The 22,923-nt window shown below is 44.2% G+C and overlaps 1 protein-coding gene across 4 annotated transcripts in view; it reads right to left on the reverse strand.

The window, feature by feature from the left end:
- Positions 1-3,523: 3,523 nt before the first annotated feature.
- Positions 3,524-22,923, reverse strand: part of LOC137375964 (organic cation/carnitine transporter 2-like) — a 123,100-nt gene continuing 103,700 nt past the window's right edge. For 2 of the 4 annotated variants that reach the window (XM_068043770.1, XM_068043767.1), the window contains 2 exons: positions 19,430-19,565; positions 3,524-7,372 (listed from right to left, as the gene is read on the reverse strand). In XM_068043770.1, the coding sequence (XP_067899871.1) occupies positions 7,117-7,372; positions 19,430-19,565 (392 nt within the window). In that variant the 3' untranslated portion in view covers positions 3,524-7,116. Of the gene's footprint in view, positions 7,373-12,496; positions 15,787-19,429; positions 19,566-22,923 lie in introns of those variants that run through there. The other 2 variants (XM_068043769.1, XM_068043768.1) reach the window with 2 other exon arrangements.

The raw sequence follows: 22,923 nt of genomic DNA on the forward strand, positions 1-22,923 counted from the left end.
TTGGACCCTGTGTGTGGACTGCAGAAAATCCAAGTCTATCATTGCTACAGACAGAGACTCCTGGGAGAAAGCCATTTACATCATTGTCTCCAAGAAAACCCTGAACCAAGTGGGCCACTTCTACCAGCCAGGAACTTCAGGACCACAGATTTAGCTGGAAGACACTGAATTACAGACCCCACAAACTGTATATTATTTTACCTGTTCTGGACTCTAATCCAACCAAACTATTCTTTATCACTCTGTAACCTATTTGTATGTGTGATTCTCGTGTGTGTGTGTGTGTGTATTTGTGAGAAAGTTGAAGGGTAGTTTATTTCCTCTACATAGATTGGGTTTTGATTTTAAGTACAGTAACCTAACCTCCTGTTTAAACTCAAGAAAACCTGTCCAATTGGTTCTGTTATGATCACAGCACACAAAGGGTTAAACACTCACTGAATAGATAAGCACATTTTATGTTTAAAGAAATAAAGCCTGTTGCAGTCAAACAAAGAGAGGGACAACCCCTCCTCGCCTGATCGTGATAGAAATTTGGGGGCTCGCATCTGGGATCAAATCCCAAAGACAAATGAGAAATTGGAAGCCGGAAACCAAATTGATCCCTAGAGAAAATTTAAAAGCAAGGTTTTCTTGTGGTTTTCAGTGCTAGAGTACTAAAATGTCTACATTTGTGGTCAGTACCTTCTTAGACCAGAGTGAAGTCACTTGGGACAGGTTAAAAGTCCTGTCCATTGAAGGGTTGAGGAATGTATTCTTGGCAGTTAGGGAATACTATACGCCAAAAATCTAGAAAACCAGTAATCCTAAAACATGTGGCCAACCATTTTACTAGTTGCTCTTTTTAACTGTCCTATGAGTGCTCCTACAAGGTGCAACCTCTGCACTTGCAGCTGAATTGGAGGCAGGCTGCTGATTGTGTTGCCTTGTGGCTTGGGATGACTTTGGCAGCCGTCTTCCGGATGCCTGAGGCCTGGAGGGCCCCGGCATACTAAGGGGCTCCTGTACAGGTGCAAGACCCACCTCTGTTATTGCAGCTATTTGAGGCGATGGTGTCACTGAAAGAGGTGTTGAGGATTCGCTGTCCACACCGGGAGTGCCCTGAGAGGAGCCCCCAGAGCAAAGGTCAACCACTCCTCCTGCCTTGCAAGGCACACTTGCACCTTACGGCTGACCTGAGAAGGTCAACAACATAGTGAAGACTCCGGGTGCCTCGACCCCTTTTTGACTTGCCGCTGCTACATTGAGCTCAGGGACAACGTGATGGTATGCAGGCCTGCACACATCTTCGGCATCCACTAATTGATCTGCTGGAGCTGTCTCTCCATGAGGGTCACCAATCTCTCAATGGAGAAAGCCATGTGTACACAGGCCAGAGACATGGCAGCACTCATGGCCTGGATGGACTCTGCCATCATTCATACATGGATGTATACAGCCTCTGGAAGTTCCACCAGTTGCTCCCTGACCTCTCACTGCAGCTGCAGCAATTGCTGTGTTATGGTTGGCTCCAAAGGCACGTCATCAGTCTGAGGCTTAGCATGGGCCTGGCCTCCCATAGTTCTCCTACTGTTAGTGGCCTCGGCTGTCCCAGCCTCCATCAGCTGCTTGGGCGCATCTATGATGTGCTCACCAGGTTGTGACTCTGAATCTAATCGTGAATGCATACCCACCGACGTGAGAGTATCTGTGTTTCTGGAGGGTGCGGGAGGAATGATGATGCTACACCCTCTGAGGATGTTCCTCCTCAGAGGTGGCCATCTGGCCCCGGTCTCTCGACCTATTCCTGCTTCAGCTTGTCCCTGATCTGCATGAGAGAACATGTAACTGTTAAGGGCTTTCCATTTCCTCATCCCAACTATGTCCAACGTGGGTCACATGAGCACTTTTCCATGTGTGTGCCAGATGCATCCTTGTGCACCTGCACTCGATCTCTCACCATCTTGGCTTGCCACTCGGGTCTCGCCATCAGGTATCGAATGGCTGCCCTGGTGCCTGCCAGCTCCAAGGCTTCCTCCTTCATGGGAGTGAGGATGTGGAGCTACCGCATCCCTTTACCGGTCTTGGCCCTCTCTTTAGTGTTGTGTACAATTTCTCTTGCAAACACAAGAAGGACGACTGTTAGTTTCCCCACAGAGACAAGCACAATGCCCATGCTGCTGGGGGCCCAGCAGTCCATGATGGAGGCACATGAATGCCACCTGCACACCGCCACTCTCGAGGAACCTTGTGAAGATCAGCAATGACAGATGGGCACCTCTCATCCAGATGCAGCCATATCTCTGACGGGATATGATGCTGCCTGTTTCCCTTTCCACTGTCTGGGTGGTCACTCTCTCTCCACCAAGCACATCTTCATTGTCACATGCAAGCCCCAAAGGGAAAAGAGGTATGGAGCACTCGCCTTGACAGGCCCCATTGATGAGCTTTCGGGTTTGGGGGCTGACGCCAAAGTGGGTGCTGCTGGTCTCCTCTGCAATCTTGATTCAGGCTTGCTTGGACAGGCGGGGCCTCTCCTCCTCCCATCCCTCGGGAACAGTACATCCTTCCTTGCCCTTGCAGCCTAGAGGAGAATCTGAGGGGAGGCATCGGTGAACTGTGGGGCCTCTGTGCTCTTCCTTCTGCCATTCTTGCTGTAACCTTCTGGTCAGCTCCTTGGTTGGTTGGAGGCAGCAGTCAGGGAGCAGCAGGAAGAGGTGAATGGTTGAGGCAGCAATCAAGGGAAGGACTCCTTTGTTCAGGCAGCAGTAAATGAAAGGCTGGCAGTTCTTTAAATATGGTGCCAGTACGTGCCGTGGCATCAAGTGAAGCTGACTTTGCCGCTTGACTTTCTGTCTTGGGTCCTGGTTTGGATGGCCCCTGCGCCTTGCGTTACTTAATTGGTCGGCTGCTGCAAGATTGCATGCGGCCAGCCGTTGAAAAAGCAAGTGGAATCTGCACCTGCTTCTGGTGTCGCCCCCGTGATCTTCACCCTTACCACAAAATTCAGCCCAGCCAGTCGTGGTAAATAATTGATTTTTCAGGTTGGAGGATGGTAGACAATGGTGTTACCCAAGTTTCAGTGCTGGGATAACTGCTTTTTTTGATATAGTAGAATTTCAAAATTTGTTGATGATATCAAACTTAGAGATGTGACAAACAGTGAGGGTGATACCAATCGACTGTAACAGGACATAGATAGGCTAGCAGAATGGGGAGACAAGTGGCAGATGGAATTTAATACAGAGAAATGTGAGGTGATGCATTTTGGAAGAAGGGATAGGAAGAGGCAGTATAGACTAAATGGCACATTTCTGAAGAGTGTGCAGGGACAGAGGGGGGGTTCATGTGAATAGATCTTTGAAGGTAGCAGGACATATTTAGTCATTCAGAATCAGCAGTTTATGCTGAGTCAGAAGAGACTTAATTTATTGGTAAACCATCTTTATTTGAATTGAAGAGGATTTTAATTTCTATTCACACAGGAGGCAAATTACCTTATGAAGAAATCATTTGGAGCAAACATTGTTATGGTCAATAATTTTGCCTCAAAACTGTGAACAATGACATTTTCGTAAACAGAATAAAAGAATGCACAAACATATAAAAGTTATTTACTTAAAGTAGGCATCATCTAGACCTGCTTTTGGACTCGCGTATGAATTCTGTGGCAATATTAATTTTACAATGATCTCATGTGGTCTTTGATTAGTTTTTTTAAAGGAAATAAGATACTGAAAAAAATCAAGAGGTTTCAATGAATTCTGAACATCACTCACGTCTCACTCCTGTAATTTAGATTAACAATCGTAGCCCTTGATAACAGCCTAAGTACTCATACTCAGCCCATGACTGTAGATTTAATAATTACACTTCCTAACTAGGGGAATAAATTGCCATCCTGAGATCAATAAGCAAAAGAAATGTTTAATGAAAAGGATAAATTAAGTAACATGCAATATGAACTGAACATCATCAATGACTGCATTCACAATTCACAAAAAAACAATGACTGCTGACATATGTTCAAATCTTGTTTTGGAGTGTGATTTATATCTAACGTGAAGCATTATAGATATTAGTGTATAACTTGCACCATGTCTAAGAAAATCCACCCAATTATTTATAATTGTTTTTGTATAACATGATACAAAGAATTTATTATATTCTTATTATCAAGCTTCTGTTCATCGAAATGCTCAGCTTCATGTCATTATCCACAATAAAATCTTTTCTATTTTTTCTCAGCTCAGATAGAATGTTTTTATCCACTGTTACTCCAATTTTCCAATATTATGCTATTTAAAGGACAACTATTCTTCTCAACTTCAGTCCTGGCTTCCATCGCCAATTTTAAATCTAGATAATTTTATTCAGAGTGCAGACACACCTCAGGGGAAAGCACAAGTGCAGGAAAAGAAAAATGTGATTGTGAGGCAGCAGACTAGGGGGAACCTAGGGGAGGCAGAGAAGGAGGTCCCGCAGACACCAGTCCTATTCAAAAGGTATGATGTGCTTGCTACTTGTGAGGATAAGGATGAAGGCTGCAGGGAGGCAGGCCAGAATGACAACCAGGACACCTCAGAGCAGGGGGCAGTCTCAGGAGAGGACAAGGAGAATAGAAAGGCTCCAGTCATAGGGGATTTGATAAATTAGGGTGATATCATCCTTTGCAGTTGTGACAGACAGCCCAGGAGAATGTGTTGCCTACCTTTTGCCCAGGCAAATGCTAACCTGGAGCAATTAGAGAGGAAATTGGAAAGGGGAAGACCCAGTGTTTGTGCCTCATGTTGGAACAAATAGGGAAGAACAAGGATGAGGCTCTAATAAGGGAGTATCAGGAGCGAGGAACTAAATTAAAAAGCAAGACCTCGAGGGTAATGATCTTGGGATTTTACAGAAATCACATGAAATTGACATAGGAACAAACAAATCAGGAAAGTAAATTTGTAGCTGAAGGACTGGTGTGGGAAAAAGGGCTGCATTACATGGAACAGTGGCACCAGTACAGGGACAGGAAGGAGCATTACCACTGGGACAGATTGTTGAAAGGAGAAATAATGTTCCAGAAAGGACTTTAAAACATTGGCCCAGATTTTGCAGTTGTAATGACAGTGAAACTGTCGGTCTTTGCCCTATGAAACAGACAGAAACTTCTGGCATCTGTACATGCACAGATAAATGCAGAAATCCAGAAGCTGTTGTCAGTGATTCCCCACTTCTCCATACGGTACGCTGTTGAAGTCCCTGTAGAAGGCAATCTTTAGAAATCACTGAATTGATGTGAACTTCCCCTTTTACACTGTAACATTGTTGTTAAAAACCCCTGAAAAGGTCATGCCTTGTTAATGAGGTGTACCTGGGTTCTTTACAGTGTACTAAGTCAACTGCAGCTGAAGAACCTCCCTGACTATGGAAAATTATTTTATATTTATGTACTGTCAATTTTTTCTATTATGATAAAAACTTCATAGTTTTTTAATAAAATATTTTAAGTAGTTTATGATATTTTAGCTTCTAATTTGCATCCCAATCTTTATTTTGCTCTCTGTAAATTTTATAAAAGTGAAGGATAATTGGTACATTTTACTTTCTGGTTTGCTGTCTGTGAAAATGCTTCAATGTAATTGGCTGCTTACCCTGCTTGTTATCATCACTATTTCTGAATGCCTAGAGCTCCCCTGTATTGGTACCAGATTCAAACTAAGGGTGATTGGGAAAGGTGAAATTCATGTCAGAGAGATCGCTAGATCTCTGTGGGCAGCTTTCTTCGAGGCCAGCAGTGACCACCATCATTTTGCCGCTGACTGCAACATCCAGGCCAATAAAGAGGTGGGAGAGCTCAGAAAGAAATCAAAATTAAAGTGAAAATAGCCTAAAGATGAGAAAGAGGGATGAGAGCAACGTATCCTCTAATTTTGTTTTGTTGCAGTGCGCAGCTATTTGTTTAAGTACGCAGATCTTTTAAATTTTTTGCACGGCCGTGCACACACAATAACTTAAACAGGCCTTTTGTGTGGGGCCTGTGCGGGAACTTTTGGGTTGCTGTGTGACCGCGCAGCTGTGCAGATTAGACAGAACATTGGATGATAGCAAAGTCCATGTCATAAATACTTAATGAGTACTTTGTATCAGTGTTTACTAGGGAAGAGTGGAATTATCAGGGCGGGGGGATGGTGGGAAGGGGTTGAAGGGCAAATGTGACAAGGTTGGGGGGAATGTTAGGTTTGGGAATAAAGTTAATTTTCGTGATATAGGCCAATAAAAACAAACTCTAGGGGGTTGGGAAAGGGCCTCCAACTTTTTTTTTAAAGAAAATGCACAGTAATGTAACTTTAAAAATTAATTTTTTTTTTTAAGGGCTTGAAGCCGTCTTCGGGGGCAGCCGTTCTGCCCCCTCCATTTAAATAAACCCCCGCTCGAAATATCGCAGGGGCTCAGTGGTGCACAAGTCGTGCGTGTGCTGTGCCTTCTTTTAAGCTCGCCTCCGTTCTCGGTGGCAAGCTTATAAAATTCAGCCCAATGGCATAGTTCTAAAGAGTGCACAGGAACAGAGGGACCTAGGAGTGCATGTGCATAGATCTTTGAAGACATATTGAGAGAGTGGTTAGCAAAGCATATGGGATCTTGGGCTTCATAAATAGAGGCATTGAGTGCAAAAGCAAGTTATGCTGAAACTTTATGAAGCTCTGGTTAGGCCTCAACTTAGTATTGCATTCAGTTCTGGTCACCACACTTTTAGGAAGGATATGAGTGCTTTAAAATAACTTACCTTTTGTTGCAGCAGCTTTTTCGGAAGCAGAGATAGTGCGAGCGAGTTATCAGCTGGGAAGGTCAGTTTCAGCTTAAAGTAAATTACCTTTTGTTTCGGATTTCCAGGAGATTGCTGGGTAAGTAAAAACCTATATATTTGGGCAGTGGCTGAACCCGAGACACTACATGTGTAGTGTCTCCCACCCGCCCTCCTCCTCTAACCAAAAAAAAAGGACTCTGGTGTGTTGATAAGGTAAGCTTTTTTATTTCTTCTGTATCGTGTGATTGGTTAAAAATTTACTTTCTTTTTTCACTTTCTTTTTTTGATTTATCTATTAATTGGTTATTTGAAAAAGACCATAGCAGAGAAGTATCAGAAAGTATTTAACTCATAAATTTATATAAAGTAATAAAGTAATTAACTAAGTAGAGATGGCTGGGCAGGTGATGTGCTGTAGCTATATGATGTGGGAGCTGGCTGACCCCATTGTGAACGGCAGGGACCACATCTGCAGCAAGTGTTGGTTGCTGGAAGAACTCCGGCTCAGAGTTGATGATCTGGAATCTGAGCTTCAAACACTGCGGCACATCCGGGAGGAGGAGAGTTACCTGGACGTTTTGTTTCAGGAGGCAGTCACACCTGGTAGATTAAGTAATTCAAATTCAGTTAGTGATCAGGGACAACAGGGTGTGATTGCAAGTGAGGCAGGTAGGGGGATCCTGAGTTCAGGAGTGGAGGAGCCTCAGCCTTTGACCTTATCCAACAGGTACGAGATACTTGCTCCCTGTGTGGATGAGGAAAAGGGCTGCGGGGAGGATGAGCCAACTGACCATGGCACCATGGTGCAGAAGGCCATTCAAGAGGGGGGAGCAAAAAGACAAGTGGTAGTTATAGGGGATTCTATAATTAGGGGGATAGATAGTATCCTTTGCAAGCCGGATCGGGAGTCCCGCATGGTGTGTTGCCTGCCCGGTGGCAGGGTGCAGGACATCTCTGACCGGCTTGAAAGGATATTGGAGCGGGAGGGGGAGGCTCCAGTTGTTGTGGTCCACGTTGGGACTAACAACATAGGCAAGGCTAGGATGGAGGACCTGTTTGGGGATTATAAAGCACTAGGAACGAAATTAAGGAACAGGTCCTCGAGGGTCATAATCTCCGGATTACTGTCCGAGCCACGCGCAAATTGGCTTAGGGATAAGAATATTAGGGAAGTAAACACATGGCTAAGGGAGTGGTGTGGGAAAGAGGGGTTCCATTTCATGGGGCATTGGCATCAGTTTTGGAACCGGGGCAATCTGTACCGATGGGACGGTCTCCACCTGAACCGATCTGGAACCAGTGTTCTTGCGAAACGGATAAATAGGGTGGTCTCTAGGACTTTAAACTAGTGAGTCGGGGGGAAGGGAAAGGGAAAACGACAGGGAGTATGATGGTAAATAAAAAGGTAAGCAGCAGGTTAACATGTGTGCAGGAGGGTTTAAGTTCAAGGCAGACTATGAAAGAAGCAGAAAGGAAGGATAACTCAGGAGTTATTATTAGAGATAGAACATAGAACATAGAACATAGAACATTACAGCGCAGTACAGGCCCTTCGGCCCTCGATGTTGCGCCGACCTGTGAAACCATCTGACCTACACTATTCCATTTTCATCCATATGTCTATCCAGATGGTGGAATTTGAATTCAACTAATAAATCTGGAATTTAAAAAGCTGACCAAGAAAACATTATCAATTGTTGTAAAAACCCACCTGGTTCACTAATGTCCTTCAGGGAAGGAAATCTGCTGTCCTTACCTGGTCTGGCCTACAAGTGACTCCAGACCTACAGCCATGTGGTTGACTCTTAACTGTCCTCTGAAATGGCCTAGCAAGCCATTCAGTTGAATCAAACAGCGACAAAGTCTAAGGAAAGCACTGACCACCCGGCATCGATCTCAGCACCGAAAACAACAACGACAAACCCACTCATGTCAACCCTGCAAAGTCCTCCTTACTAACATCTGGGGGCTTGTGCCAAAGTTGGGAGAGCTGTTCCACAGACTAGTCAAGCATTGGCCTGACATAATCATACTCACACAGTCATAACTTACAGACAATGCCCCCGACACTGCCATCGCCGTCCTGGGTATGTCCTGTCCCACCGGCAGGACAGACACACCAGAGGTGGCGGCACAGTGGTATACAGTCGGGAGGGAGTTGCCCTGGGAGTCCTCAACATTGCGTCTGGACCCCATGAAGTCTCATGGCATCAGGTAAAAAATGGGCAAGGAACCCTCCTGTTAATAACGACATACTGCCCCCACCTCGTCTGCTGAATCAGTGCTTCTACGTGTTGAACATCAATTGGAAGAAGCACGAAGGGTAGTGAGGGCACAAAATGTGCTCTGGGTGGGGATTTCAATGTCCATCACCAAGACTGGCTCGGTAGCACCGCTACTGACTGTGGTGACAGTGTAGTCACTCCCTCATTACTGACCCTCCAGCAGTGCAGCAGTCCCTCTGAACAGCCCCTCTGACACTGCAGCACTCACTCCGTACTGACACAGTGACAGTGCAGCACTTCCTCAGTACTGACACAGTGACAGTGCAGCACTCCCTCAGTACTGACCCTCCAACAGTGCAGCAGTCCCTCTGAACAGCCCCTCTAACACTGCAGCAGTCCCTCTGAACAGCCCCTCTGACACTGCAGCACTCCCTTAGTACTGACCCTCCAACAGTGCGGCATTCTTTCAGTACTGACCCTCCGACAGTACAGTACTCCCTCCGTAGTGCCCCTCCAACAGTGCAACACTCACTCAGTCATGACCCTTCAACTGTGAAGCACTCCCTCAGTACTGACAGAGTGATAGTGCAGCACTCCCTCAGTATTGGGGACCCTGGGTCCGGGGAGTGTCTGTTTGGAGTTTATGTCTGGAATCCCGAAGCTGCTGAGTCAGAGGTGAGAGACCCTCTCCCTTCCCCTGGGGTTGTCCGACCTGGATTCCTGAAGACAGATTACCATTAACAATATTATCTGTTAATGATATTGTTATTATTAACAATATCATTGTTAATATGTTAACATGGGGACCAGGAAGGGACTCTGCCCCGTCCATCCGAGCAGCTGCCAAGCTAAGGCACTGGGGTTCTCGGCTCCTGGCTGAGCACGGCCCCGCTCCCTTGGCACAGGTACTGATGTTGGAAATCATGAGGGTAAGAAAGCTAGCATAAAGGCACTTTACCTGAATGCTCGTAGCATTCGTAACAAGGTTGATGAGTTAGCAGCACAAATCATCGCGAATGAATATGATTTGGTAGCCATTACAGAGACATGGTTACAGGCTGGTCATGACTGGGAGTTAAATATCCAGGGGTACCAGACTATTCGGAAGGACAGACAGGAAGGTAAGGGACGTGGTGTCGCTCTGATATTCAAGGACAACATCAGGGCGGTGCTGAGAGATGATATAGGTTCTATGGAGAATGAGGTTGAATCCATTTGGGTGGAAATTAGAAACTCTAAGAAGAAAAAGTCATTGATAGGCGTGGTCTATAGGCCACCAAATAATAACATCACATTGGGGCGGGCAATAAACAAAGAAATAACTAATGCCTGTAAAAATGGGACGGCAATTATCATGGGGGATTTTAATCTACATGTAGATTGGTTGAACCAACTCAGTCAGGGTAGCCTTGAGGAGGAGTTCGTTGAGTGTAGCCATGATAGTTTTCTTGAACAGTATGTCATGGAACCGACGAGGGAGCAAGCTGTCCTAGATCTAGTCCTGTGTAATGAGACAGGAATAATTAATGACCTCATAGTTAGGGATCCTCTTGGAAGGAGTGATCACAATATGGTTGAATTTAGAATACAGATGGAGAGTGTGAAGATAAAATCCAATACCAGGGTCCTGCGCTTGAACAAGGGGGACTACAATAGAATGAGGGAGGACTTGGCTAAAGTAGACTGGAAACAAGATTTTATGGTGGAACAGTTGACGAGCAGTGGAGGACTTTCAAAGCAATTTTTCAAAGTGCTCAGCAAAAGTATATTCCGGTGAAAAGGAAGGACTGGAAGAAAAGGGGTAATCTGCCATGGGTGTCTAAGGAAATAAGGGAGGCTATCAAATTGAAAGAGAAGGCATACAAAGTGGCCAAAAACAGCATGAAACTAGAAGATTGGGAAAACTTTAAAGGTCAACAGAAAGCCACAAAAAGAGCTGGAAAGAAAAGTAAGATAGAACATGAGAAAAAACTAGCACAGAATATAAAGACAGATAGCAAAAGTTTCTATAAATATATAAAACGAAAAAGAGTGGCTAAAGTAAACGTTGGTCCTTTAGAGGATGAGAAGGGGAATTTAGTTATGGGATATGATGAAATGGCCGAGGCATTGAACAGGTATTTTGTATCGGTCTTCACAGTGGAGGACATTAATAACATGCCAGTAATTGACAAAGAGACGAACGTAGGTGAGGACCTGGAAACAATCACTATTACGGAAGAGGTAGTGTTGGGCAAGCTAATGGAGCTAAGGATTGATAAGTCTCCTGGTCCTGATGGAATGCATCCCAGGGTACTAAAAGAGATGGCGGGAGAAATAGCAGGTGCACTGGCGGTAATTTTCCAAAATTCGCTGGACTCTGGGGTAGTCCCAGCAGATTGGAAAACAGCAGATGTGACGCCACTGTTTAAAAAGGGAGGTAGACAAAAGATGGGGAATTATAGACCGGTTAGCTTAACCTCTATTGTGGGGAAGATGCTTGAGTCTATTATCAAGGAAGAAATAGCAGGGAATCTCGATAGAAATTGTCCCGATGGGCAGACACAGCATGGGTTCATGAAGGGCAGGTCTTGCTTGACAAATCTTTTGGAATTCTATGATGACATTACAAGCAAGGTGGACAATGGGGACCCAGTGGATGTGGTGTACCGAGATTTCCAAAAGGCCTTCGACAAGGTGCCGCACAAGAGGCTGCTGCATAAGATAAGGATGCATGGCGTTAGGGGTAAAGTATTAGCATGGATAGAGGATTGGTTGACTAACAGGAAGCAGAGAGTGGGGATAAATGAGTGCTATTCTGGTTGGCAATCAGTCACTAGTGGTGTGCCTCAGGGATCGGTGTTGGGACCGCAATTATTTACAATTTATATAGATGATTTGGAGTTGGGGACCATGTGTATGGTGTCAAAGTTTGCAGATGACACTAAGATGAGTGGCAGAGCAAAGTGTGCAGATGACTGTGAAACTTTGCAGAGGAACATAGATACATTGAGTGAGTGGGCAAAGGTCTGGCAGATGGAATACAATGTTAATAAATGTGAAGTCATTCATTTCGGTAGGAGTAACAGTAAAAAGGATTATTACTTGAATGGTAAAAAGTTGCAGCATGCTGCTATGCAGAGGGACCTGGGTGTCCTTGTGCATGAATCGCAGAAGATTGGTCTGCAGGTACAGCAAGTAATTAGGAAGGCAAATGGAATTTTGTCCTTCATTGCTAAAGGGATTGAGTTTAAAAGCAGAGAGGTTATGTTGCAGCTGTATAAGGTAGTGGTGAGGCTGCACCTGGAGTACTGTGTGCCGTTTTGGTCTCCTTACTTGAGAAAGAATGTACTGGCACTGGAGAGGGTGCAGAGGAGGTTCACTAGGTTGATTCCGGAGTTGAGGGGGTTGGTTTATGAGGAGAGACTAAGTAGATTGGGATTATATTCATTGGAATTCAGAAGAATGAGGGGGGATCTTATAGAAACATATAAAATTATGAAGGGAATAGATAAGATACAAGTAGAGAGGATGTTTCCACTGGCAGGTGAAGCTAGGACAAGAGGGCATAGCCTCAAGATTAGAGGGAGCAGATTTAGGACTGAATTAAGAAGGAACTTCTTCACCCAGAGGGTTGTTAATCTCTGGAATTCCTTGCCCAGTGAAGTAGTTGATGCTTCTTCAGTAAACGTTTTTAAAGCTAAGGTAGATATCTTTTTGAACAATAAAGGAATTAAGGGATACGGTGAGAGCGCGGGTAAGTGGATCTGAGTCCACGAAAAGATCAGCCATCATCTTATTGAATGGCGGAGCAGGCTCGAGGGGCTGGACGGCCTACTCCTGCTCCTAGTTCTTATGATCTTATGAGGGTCCTTGAGAGAGGCCAGAGCATATCTACCAGAATAGTTCCAGGAATGGAGAATTTTAGTTACATGGTTCGGTTGGAAGAGCTGAGGTAGTTCTCCCTGGAGCAAAGTAAATTCAGGCTAGACTTGATCGAGGTTACAGGCTTAGATAAGTTCAACAAGGAAAAACTGTTCCCATTAACTGATGGTACATGGACTAGGGGACAGAAATTGAAGGTTTTTGGCAAGAGATGCAGGGGGAATGTGAGGAAGAACTTCGTTTGCACAGCGAGTGGTAATGACCACTCGCTGTTTATGAGGGTGGTGGAAGCAGAGACAATGTATTCAAAAGGAAATTGCATGGGCACTTGAAGGAAATAGACTATCAGGGCTATGGGGATGGAGTGGGGAAGAGGGACTGACTGGATTGCTCCGCGGAAAGCCAGCGTGGACTCGATGGGCAGAATGGCCTCATTCCATGGTGTAAATGTCTCTATGACTCTAAAGTGTTAATGGTAATAGAAATAGTTCAGGTTCAGAAAAAATGTAGAAAATAATAAAAGTACTGATAAAAATACAGCAGGAGTGGTGAAAAACAGTAAGTGTAATAGTTAAAAACAGCATCAGGGCAAAAGGGTGCAGTCAGATCTGTTTCTGAAATAAGAGTCCCACAAATACACGTAGCATAATGGACAAAACAAATCAATAATATGTGCAAATGCAGCTTAAAGGGTATGACGGAGTGGCCATCACTGTGACCTGGCTACAAGCTGGGTATAATTAGGAGATAGATATTCCAGGTTATAAGAGCTTTGGAAAGCACAAGGAATTTGGAAAAGGTGGATGAGCTGCAGTATTGATAAAGGAACCTATTACATTAGAAAGAGGGAATATCATTAAGGGTGAGCAGGCGGTAGAAACCCTCTGGGTAGATTTGGAATAGAAAAAGATGCAAGACTTTGGAGGGAATTACCTCAAGACCTCTTGATAGCATAACTATACCAGAGCTAAAAGTGTTAAAATGACAAGGCCAGATTGTGTAAACTAGGCTTGTTTTCCCTTTAGCACAGAAGATTAAGGAGTGATCTAATTGAGGTTTTTAAGATGATTAAATAATTTGATAAGATAGATAGAAACTATTTCTTCTAGCGGGAGAGTCCAGAACAGGGGAAATAAGCTTAAAATTAGAGCTAGGTAGGCCTATGTAGTGATGTCTGGAAATATTGCTTCCCACAGTGGTCAGAGGCTGGGAATTTTGCAGCAAGTAACTTATCTCCTGACTCCCCAAAACTTGTCCACCATCTACAAGGCACAAGTCAGGAGTGTGATGGAATATGCTCCACTTGCCTGGATTAGTGAAGATCCAACAACACTCAAGAAGCTCGACACCATCCAGAACAAAGCAGCCTGCTTGATCAGCACCCCATCCACTACCTTAAATCTTCATTCCCCCCACTACCAGTGCACAGTGGCAGCAGTGCGAACCATCTACAAAATACACTGCAGCAAAGTGCCAAGATTCCTTTGACGGCATCTTCCAAAGCCATGACCTCTAGCACCTAGATGAACAAGGACAGCAGATGCATGGGAACACCGATATTATTTATTTAGAGATACAGCACTGAAACAGGCTCTTTGGCTCAGCGAGTCTGTGCCGACCATCAACCACCCATTTATACTGATCCTACATTAATCCCATATTCCTACCACATCCCCTCTACCACCTACCTACACGAGGGGTAATTTACAATGGCCAATTTAGCTATCAACCTGCAAGTCTTTGGCTGTGGGAAGAAACCAGAGCACCCAGCAGAAACCCACACGGTCACAGGGAGAACTTGCAAACTCCACACAGGCAGCACCCAGAATCAAACCCAGGTCGCTGGAGCTGTGATGCTGCGGTGCTAACCATTGCGCCACTGTGCCACCCTTGCAAGTTGCAATACTTGCAAGTTCTCCTCTAAGTCACTCAGCAGCCTGGCTTGGAACTGTATTGCTGTTCCTTCACTGTCACTAGGTCAAAATCCTGGAACTCCCTCCATAATAGCACTGTGGGTGTATCTACACCATATGTGCCGCAGCAGTTCAAGAAGGCAGCTCACCACCACCTTCTCAAGGGTAATTAGGGATTGATAATAAATGCTGGCCTTGCCAGCAATGCTCACATCCCATAAATGAATACAAAAGTAGTGGATATCTGGAACTCTCTCCACAAGAAGCTGTTGTGGCTCGACCGATTGAAAATTTCAAAAATTGAAATGGATCGATTTTTGTTAAGCAAGTCGATTAAGGGATATAGAACCAGGCAGGTAGATGGAGTTAAGATACAGATCAGCTATGATCTAACTGAAAATTAGAACAGGCTCCAGGGACTGAATGACACCCTATTCCTATGTTCTGAATCTGATGATCTATTTCTAACTTTATACAACAGTGGGAGTTTGGACTGAAGTTGGAGGAATGGAGTTGAAGTAACAGTTGAAAACAATAGCAAACGACATTAACTGAAGGGATTGCAGTGGTCTGGTGCTGATGTTTGCTTCATTGCCTTTGGCAAAATTGCTCTGTCAGGAGGAACATATCCAAAATATCCACTGAATAAACAGGCAATGAGATGTAAGTTAGCAAACTATGTTCCAAACTGTATAAGACTTTGTAAAAAGTCCAGTAAATTAGTTATTTAAAACCTTGTATGAAGCATCAAAAGGGGCTGAATACTGATGATTTGAGTATTTGACAGTGGTCTCTGGGTATCTCTGTTGCATTACTAAGTATACTTTAAGTGTAGATACTGTTAGCTTGTGGTGTAAACTGGAAAGACATGATGAATGCCCATTACTCCATTGCTGCAGATCTGTGGCCAGAACTGGGTCAAATATCCTCCTTTTTAATCACCACTATATTGTTTTCTCCAGTTGTTACATTTTCATTAAAATAGTCATGATTGCTGCAAGTATTTTTGAACCTGCAATTGAATAAAAAAGCACTGTCATTAAAGAATGCACATTAATGGAAACTTTCCCATCACATTTCACTGGGTAGATACAGTCACTTATTTCATATCAGATTGGCTTTATTTCAATAATTCAAAAATGTTCAGGAGGTATGACAATGGAGTGTGCTAGTGCACTAATGCATTACTGTGCCACAGATTGCTAGGAGATGGGTTGCCCACACATCAGAGTTTCACAAATTTTTAAATAATCATGTGCTGAGCCACTCCGATCTAATTTCCTGCATTGTCTAGTTGCAGTACTGAAAACAGATATTAACAAGTGCCTAAAAAGCTTATTTTTTACTGATTCTATTCAGTAGCAAGATCTTGGCACATTCAGTTTTTCAGCAATGTTTTCATGGTTTTGTACACTAGTAGAATTGAAACAACAACAACAACATTTGCATTTATATAGTGCCTTTAACATAGAGAAGGTTCCATGGACTTTGGTTCAATTGTGCTGCCAGAAAATAGTGGGTTGGGAGACTGAATGGCAATTCAGGCTTTGCACTTATAGGGGCGAATTTTACAGACTCCCAGACGTCAGGGGTCGAGGCAGGAGTGGGCCGGAAAATGCCTCTGGCAGAGACCCGCCATGGGCCTCGATGCTGAGAAGGCCCGATATTGCCAGCGGTGCCGAGGTCTCGTGGCGGCCCCTCCCGCCGCTCGGTGACTGAAGCCAAACTTGAATATGTAAATTAATTTAAATAAAGGAATAAATTACCTTCTCGCTCTTGCCATCTGTCCTGGAGCAATATTGGTGCCAGTGGCTGACACTCCCATGCCTTCGGGTCCCCATCTGGGGAAATGAGGTGGAACACGGGTGGGGTGGGTTGAGCAGGTAACCTTTTCAGTGTGGAACGACGATGTGGGGGAGAGGTGTCAAAGTCATTTCATTGGTGTCGGGGATGGTGGAAAGGGGTAAAGTGTAAAGGTTATGAACATTGGTGGGGGGGAGGTCAGATGCACAAGGTCAGTGTTTTGGGGTGAAGGGCAGAGGGCAGGTGGGAGAAGGTCAGGATCAATTTAGTTAATTTTTAAAAATCAATATATCTTTAAATATTTAAATTGAAATGTAGGGCTTGAAGCCCTTTAAAAATGGCGTCAACACCTGCGCAAAGGCAGCTGGCATCATTACCGGGCACGGACAGCCTGAACCCTTCACATCATCGGGGTGGGTAGTCCGTCCTGGCTATTTAAATGAGCCACCATGCTTAATATCGCAACGGCTCCATGATGTGTGGCCTGTGCAGGCAGGCTGCTGTTGTTTTCGCCTGCCTCCAATTATGGTGGTGGGACTATCAATTTTGGCCCTTCGGACCTGCACATTTCAATTAAGTTCAGGATGATAGGAAAAAACAATCTCAACTCAAATGAGAGGGAACACAAGCACAAACTATCTATGTTCAACAGTAAATGGGCAGGCTGAGTAGAAAATGGAAACATCAGGCTAATATAAGTGCCAGGCTTGTTTTCCTTCTTTAAACAGTTAATATGTTTTGGAAGCAGCACTGAGGGAACTCCAGATAGCACCTAACTCCTGCTATAATAGATAATGCCCATTGTTCTGCAGGTAGGTCCACTGTCAGTTGTGGTGTTGAGACCCAAAGATTGCGATTTCCTTGATTCATTAACAGTTTCATTATGTGATGTGAAACAATGGTGAAGGTGTTCCCATTTGCCTTAGTGGTCCCTGAATTGGGAGGGGGGAAGCCAGGGTTCTTGGCCTTCATTGCTACACAGTGATCCCTAATGGCAAATGTAGGTGTGGTTGTTGAGTGTGAACCAACAGATAACTACCCCATTGTCACTCACTACCCTTGCTCAGGCAAAAAAGGCCACATAGCTCTGAAACTAAGGTTGGCGTAAGGTAACATCATACTTTAAACAGTATTACAAGGAGTTTGGTTTCATAGAAACTCTCCTCTTGTATGAAATGCATCTACTACCCTCTTGACGATCTCCTTACCCTACTCCTACCAGTTACCTTTTCTGGTGCCAATGCTCGTCAACATTGTAATAGTTCAGTCTGATCACACACTTTCCCTCTTTCTTTCAAAACGACTATTATCATATTTCCTCAACCATGACCTCTCTGGACCCTTCAACAAATAGTGGTTACCTTTCCTGTAATTCCCTCTTTAATTCCTTTCAGTATATTTTCTGTGCTGCTCCCAGCACTGAAACCACCCTGGGCAAAGGCACTGCATTTATGACTGAATCACGGGGCATTATCTTTCCTTGACCATCTGGACCTCACCGCAACATTTGACATGATGAATCATATCATCTCTGTTACAATCTACCTTCTATGGCTCACCTCCAGGTTCCTGCTCCAGTGTTTGCACTCCTAGATGTCCCGACTCGGTCAAAGCAATGGCTTCTGCTCCAGCTGCATGCAGCCAAAACAACAACTGACAACTTTTATTTATATAGCACCTCTATAGCTGCTTCACAGGAGCAATATAAAGCAAAATATGATACTGAACCACACAAGGAGATATAAGGTCCGATGACCAAAAGTTTGGGTAAAAAGCTGGGTCTTAAGAAGTGTCTTAAAGGAGGAAAGTGAGGTAGAGTAGCAAAGAGGTTTAGGGAGGGTATTCCAGAGCCACCTTCGGAATTCCTTAAGGATTTGTTATTGGCCCTCTCCTCTTCCTCATCTGCAAGTTTCTTCTGGGTGATATCATCCATTAGCTTCCATGTGGAAATTTTACTTTTCTGCTACTTCTTGTAACTCCATGACCTCTGTATTATGCTGTCATTTTGGCTGTCTGATATTATGTCATGAATGAGTCAGAATTCTTTGCAATTAAACATTGGTAACATCAAAGCTATTGATTCCTTCCACTGCCAAAAACTCAGAACCCTTGCTATTGACTTTATTCTCCTTACCTGGCTGCTTGCTCAGACTGAATCAGACTGCACACAAGCTTGGCGTTCTGTTTGATCCAAAGTTTCAAATGCTTTGGCTTATCCATTGCCAAAACTGCTTTAATCGACCTCTGCAACATTGCCTGCCTCCACCCCTATCTCACTCTTACTATCATTGAAACCCTTATCCACAATTTGGTCTCTAGAATTGACTTTTCCAATGCCCTCCTTGCCAGCCTCCCATCCTGCACCCTCCATAAACTCCAAATCATCTAAAGCTCTGCCATTTTGAAACCTGTTCTGTACTACACCTCACTCATCCACAACCGCCCTTCTTTGCTGAGTTATATTGGCTCTTTGTCCAATTGAAGTTAAGATTATCAACCTTGTCTACAAATCCCTCCACAGCTTCACTTCACCATGTCTCTGCAATCTTCTCCAACCCATTGTATCCTCCCACGCTCTCTGGTTATCTAAACTTGGACCTCCTCACCATCGCTCACACCCCACAATTCTCCTGTTAAGTACTCCCACTTCTTTGTCTCCCTCCCCATATTTAAAACACGTCTCTTTTCCCAGTCTCTTGATCACTTTATTTAATCCTTCCATGAAGCATGCACACATGCTCTTTTGTTTCTGTGAAGCACCTTGGCACATTTTCTATATTAAAGCATTGCATTGTTGTTTGGGGCAGAAAATTGATAAGGAAGACTGAATCGTAAAAACTATAGACACTTACCCTTTCATTTTCTGCATCTGGTCAATGGTGTCTGGGAGAGGAATATTGAATGTTTCGGGCAGAAATAAGACCAGAGTTGCTGAAAACATTGCCAAACCTCCCATCAAAATAAACGGCAGAGATTCATGATAAATGCCTGTGAAAATATAGGGCATACATTGTCTGTAAGATGAAGACCTGCACATCCACTTAAAGCCATACGCAGATCTTATGGTCAATAACAACCTTTTAATGTATTTTCAATGTAGGTACATTCAAATAACATGGGAATTTTTTGTTCATTTCCATTTTTGAGGTTAGTTTTTTCTGCTTGTTTTGACCCGTTGTCGGGCACCATTTCCCAGTGAAGAGTAAGGTAACATGTTTCAATCATCAGCTTGAGATTTCAGGAAATTGCTTTGGAATTACTTTGATTTTTCCTTGCAATTTCTGGGCAAGCAACATGACACTACCTGATGGGCCTGGATAGTTTATACAATTATTGCAAGGGCAATAACAAGATCAAACCCATGTTCTGTCATTCTGTGATGCAGTCCATTAGGACACCAACATGCTGGTATCGGATGTTTTACATGTTTACTACAGAATGTCCTGCATACTGGGCAAATGCAATTATGCCCTTGATTTTGATTTCATTCTTGAAAAAAGTGACAGTATGGATACAGAATCAGTCACTCCTGACTTTAACATGTAGCCAAGTACTAATTGCCAACAAAATGCCATTTCACTTTTCAGCTGTGTTGCCATTGGTCAAGGAAAGACTCGCAGCTGGATTAAACAACACCCTAAACTGTATTTCGCCCGGACCTGTTAATTGATACCTTGGCCAGGTTCAGGAGCAGATCCATGAGCAGATCCTCAGATGTGCCTGCTCCCTTCTGCACCTCGTGGCCAAAGATCAGGAGTGTGGAACTGCAGTTCAGCCAAAACTTGAGCAGCAGCCCCTTCAAATAGTGGTAGAGGGGCTGCAAGCTCTCACACTCAACGAATACGTGAAACACAGACTCATCCAGGTTGCAAAGGTTACAAGCAGCCTGGGAGTCCTTGAATCTGCTTAAAACCTAATTGCTCGGACTACTCCATGCCAACCTCTCCATGCCAGACCCCCAATGGAACAGGGGATGACTCCCATCCAGAGTGCCCTCCATTGGAGGCCCCCACCTCTGCTGGACAGGAAGACTTGAATGCTAGGACGTGTCATGACTGAAGATGAGGATGATGGAGTGGAGAGTGTGCAGGAGCAGCCTGTACAGGAAACCCCTCAGCACAGAGTGGAATGGCATGGAGGAAAATTCCAAGTGATGGCTTACGTTGTGAGGTGTCGACACCCAGGGGAGGTTTCATAAGGGAGTCTCCATGTATGTTATTTATATGGACTTTCAGTAGTCATAGAAACACAGAAAATAGGAACAGGAGTAGGCCATTCGGCCCTTCAAGCCTGCTCTGTCATTTATTATGATCATGGCTGATCAACCAACTCAGTAGCCTGTTCCCACTTTTGCCCCATCCCCTTTGATCCCCTTAAACCCAAGAGCTATATCTAACTCCTTCGTGAAAACATACAAAGGGTTCCGAAGAAGGGTCACTGACCCGAAACGTTAACTCTGCTTCTCTTTCCACAGATGCTGCCAGACCTGCTGAGTGAATCCAGCATTTCTTGTTTTTGTTTCAGATTTCCAGCATCCGCAGTATTTTGCTTTTATTTTAATGTTTTGACCTCAACTGCTTTCTGTGCTGGCGAATTCCAAAGGCTCACCACTCGCTGGGTGAAGAAATTTCTCCTCATCTCAGTCCTGAAAGGTTTACCCCATATCCTTAGACTATGACCCCTGGTTCTAGACTTCCCCACCATCGGGAACATCCTTCCTGCATCTACCCTGTCAAGTCCTGTGAGAATTTTATAGGTTTCTGTGAGATCCCCCTCGCTCTTCTGAACTCCAGCGAATATAATTCGAACCGACTCAATCTCTCCTCATACGTCAGTCCCACCATCCCAGGAATCAGTCTGGTAAACATTTGCTGCACTCCCTCCACAGCAAGAACATCCTTCCTCAGATAAGGAGACCAAAATTGCACACAATATTCCAAGTGTGGCCTCACCAAGGCCTTGTATAATTGCAGCAAGACATCCCTGCTCCTGTACTCGAAACCTCTCACTGTGACGGCCAACATACCATTTGCCTTTTTTACCGCCTGCTGCATGCTTACCTTCAGTGACTGGTGTACGAGAACACCCAGAGTCTCGCTGCATATTCCCCTTTCTCAGTTCATAGCCGTTCAGATAATAATCTGCCTTCCTGTTTTTGCTCCCAAAGTGGATAACCTCACATTTATCCACATTATACTGCATTGGTCATGCATTAGCCCACTCACTCAACTTGTCCAAATCACCCTGAAGCCTCTCTGCATCCTCGTCACAACTCACCCTCCCACCCAGTTTTGTGTCATCTGCAAATTTGGAGATATTACATTTAGTTCCCTCATCTAAATCATTAATGCATATTATGAATAGCTGCAGTCCTAGCACCAATCCCTGCGGTACCCCACTAGTCACTGCCTTCCATTTGGAAACAGACCCATTTATCCCTACTCTTTGTTTCCTGTCAGCCAACCAATTTTCTATCCATCGCAATACACTACCCCCAATCCCATGCACTTTAATTTTACATGCTAATCTCTTATGTGGGACTTTGTCGAAAGCCATCTGAAAGTCCAAATAAACCACATCCACTGGCTCCCCTTCATCAACTCTACTGGTTACATCCTCGAAGAATTCTAGTAGATTTGTCAAGCATGATTTCCCTTTCATAAACCCATGCTGACTCTACCCGATTCTACCACTGTTCTCTAAGTGCTCTGCCATAAAATCTTTGATAATGGACTCTTGAATCTTCCCCACTACCAACGTCTGGCTGACTGGTCTATAATTCCCTGCTTTCTCTCTATACCTCCCTTTTTAAATAGTTGGGTTACATTAGCCACCCTCCAATCTGTAGGAACTGTTCCAGAGTCTATAGAATCTTGGAAGATGACCACCAATGCATCCACTATTTCTTGGGCCACTTCCTTAGGTACTTTGGGATGCAGACCATCAGGCCCTGGGGATTTATCGACCTTCAGTCCCAGCAATTACCCCAACACCATTTCTCTACTATACTGATTTCTTTCAGTTCCTCTCTCTCACTAAGCCCTGATTTCCCCCACATTTCTGGTAGGATATTTGTGTCCTCCTTTGTGAAGACAGAACCATAGTATGCATTTAGTTGGTCAGCCATTTCTTTATTCCCCATAATAAATTCCCCTGTTTCTGACTGTAAGGAACCTACATTTGACTTCACCAATCTTTTTCTCTTCACATACCTATAAAAACTTTTACAGTCAGTTTTTATGTTCCCTGCAAGCTTGCTCTTGTACTTTATTTTCCCCTTCTTAATCAATCCCTTGGTCCTCCTTTGCTGAATTCTAAACTGCTCCCAATCCTCAGGTCTGTTGTT

This window comes from Heterodontus francisci, chromosome 12 (genome assembly GCF_036365525.1).
Source record: "Heterodontus francisci isolate sHetFra1 chromosome 12, sHetFra1.hap1, whole genome shotgun sequence".
In the NCBI taxonomy this organism is placed as follows: domain Eukaryota; kingdom Metazoa; phylum Chordata; class Chondrichthyes; order Heterodontiformes; family Heterodontidae; genus Heterodontus; species Heterodontus francisci.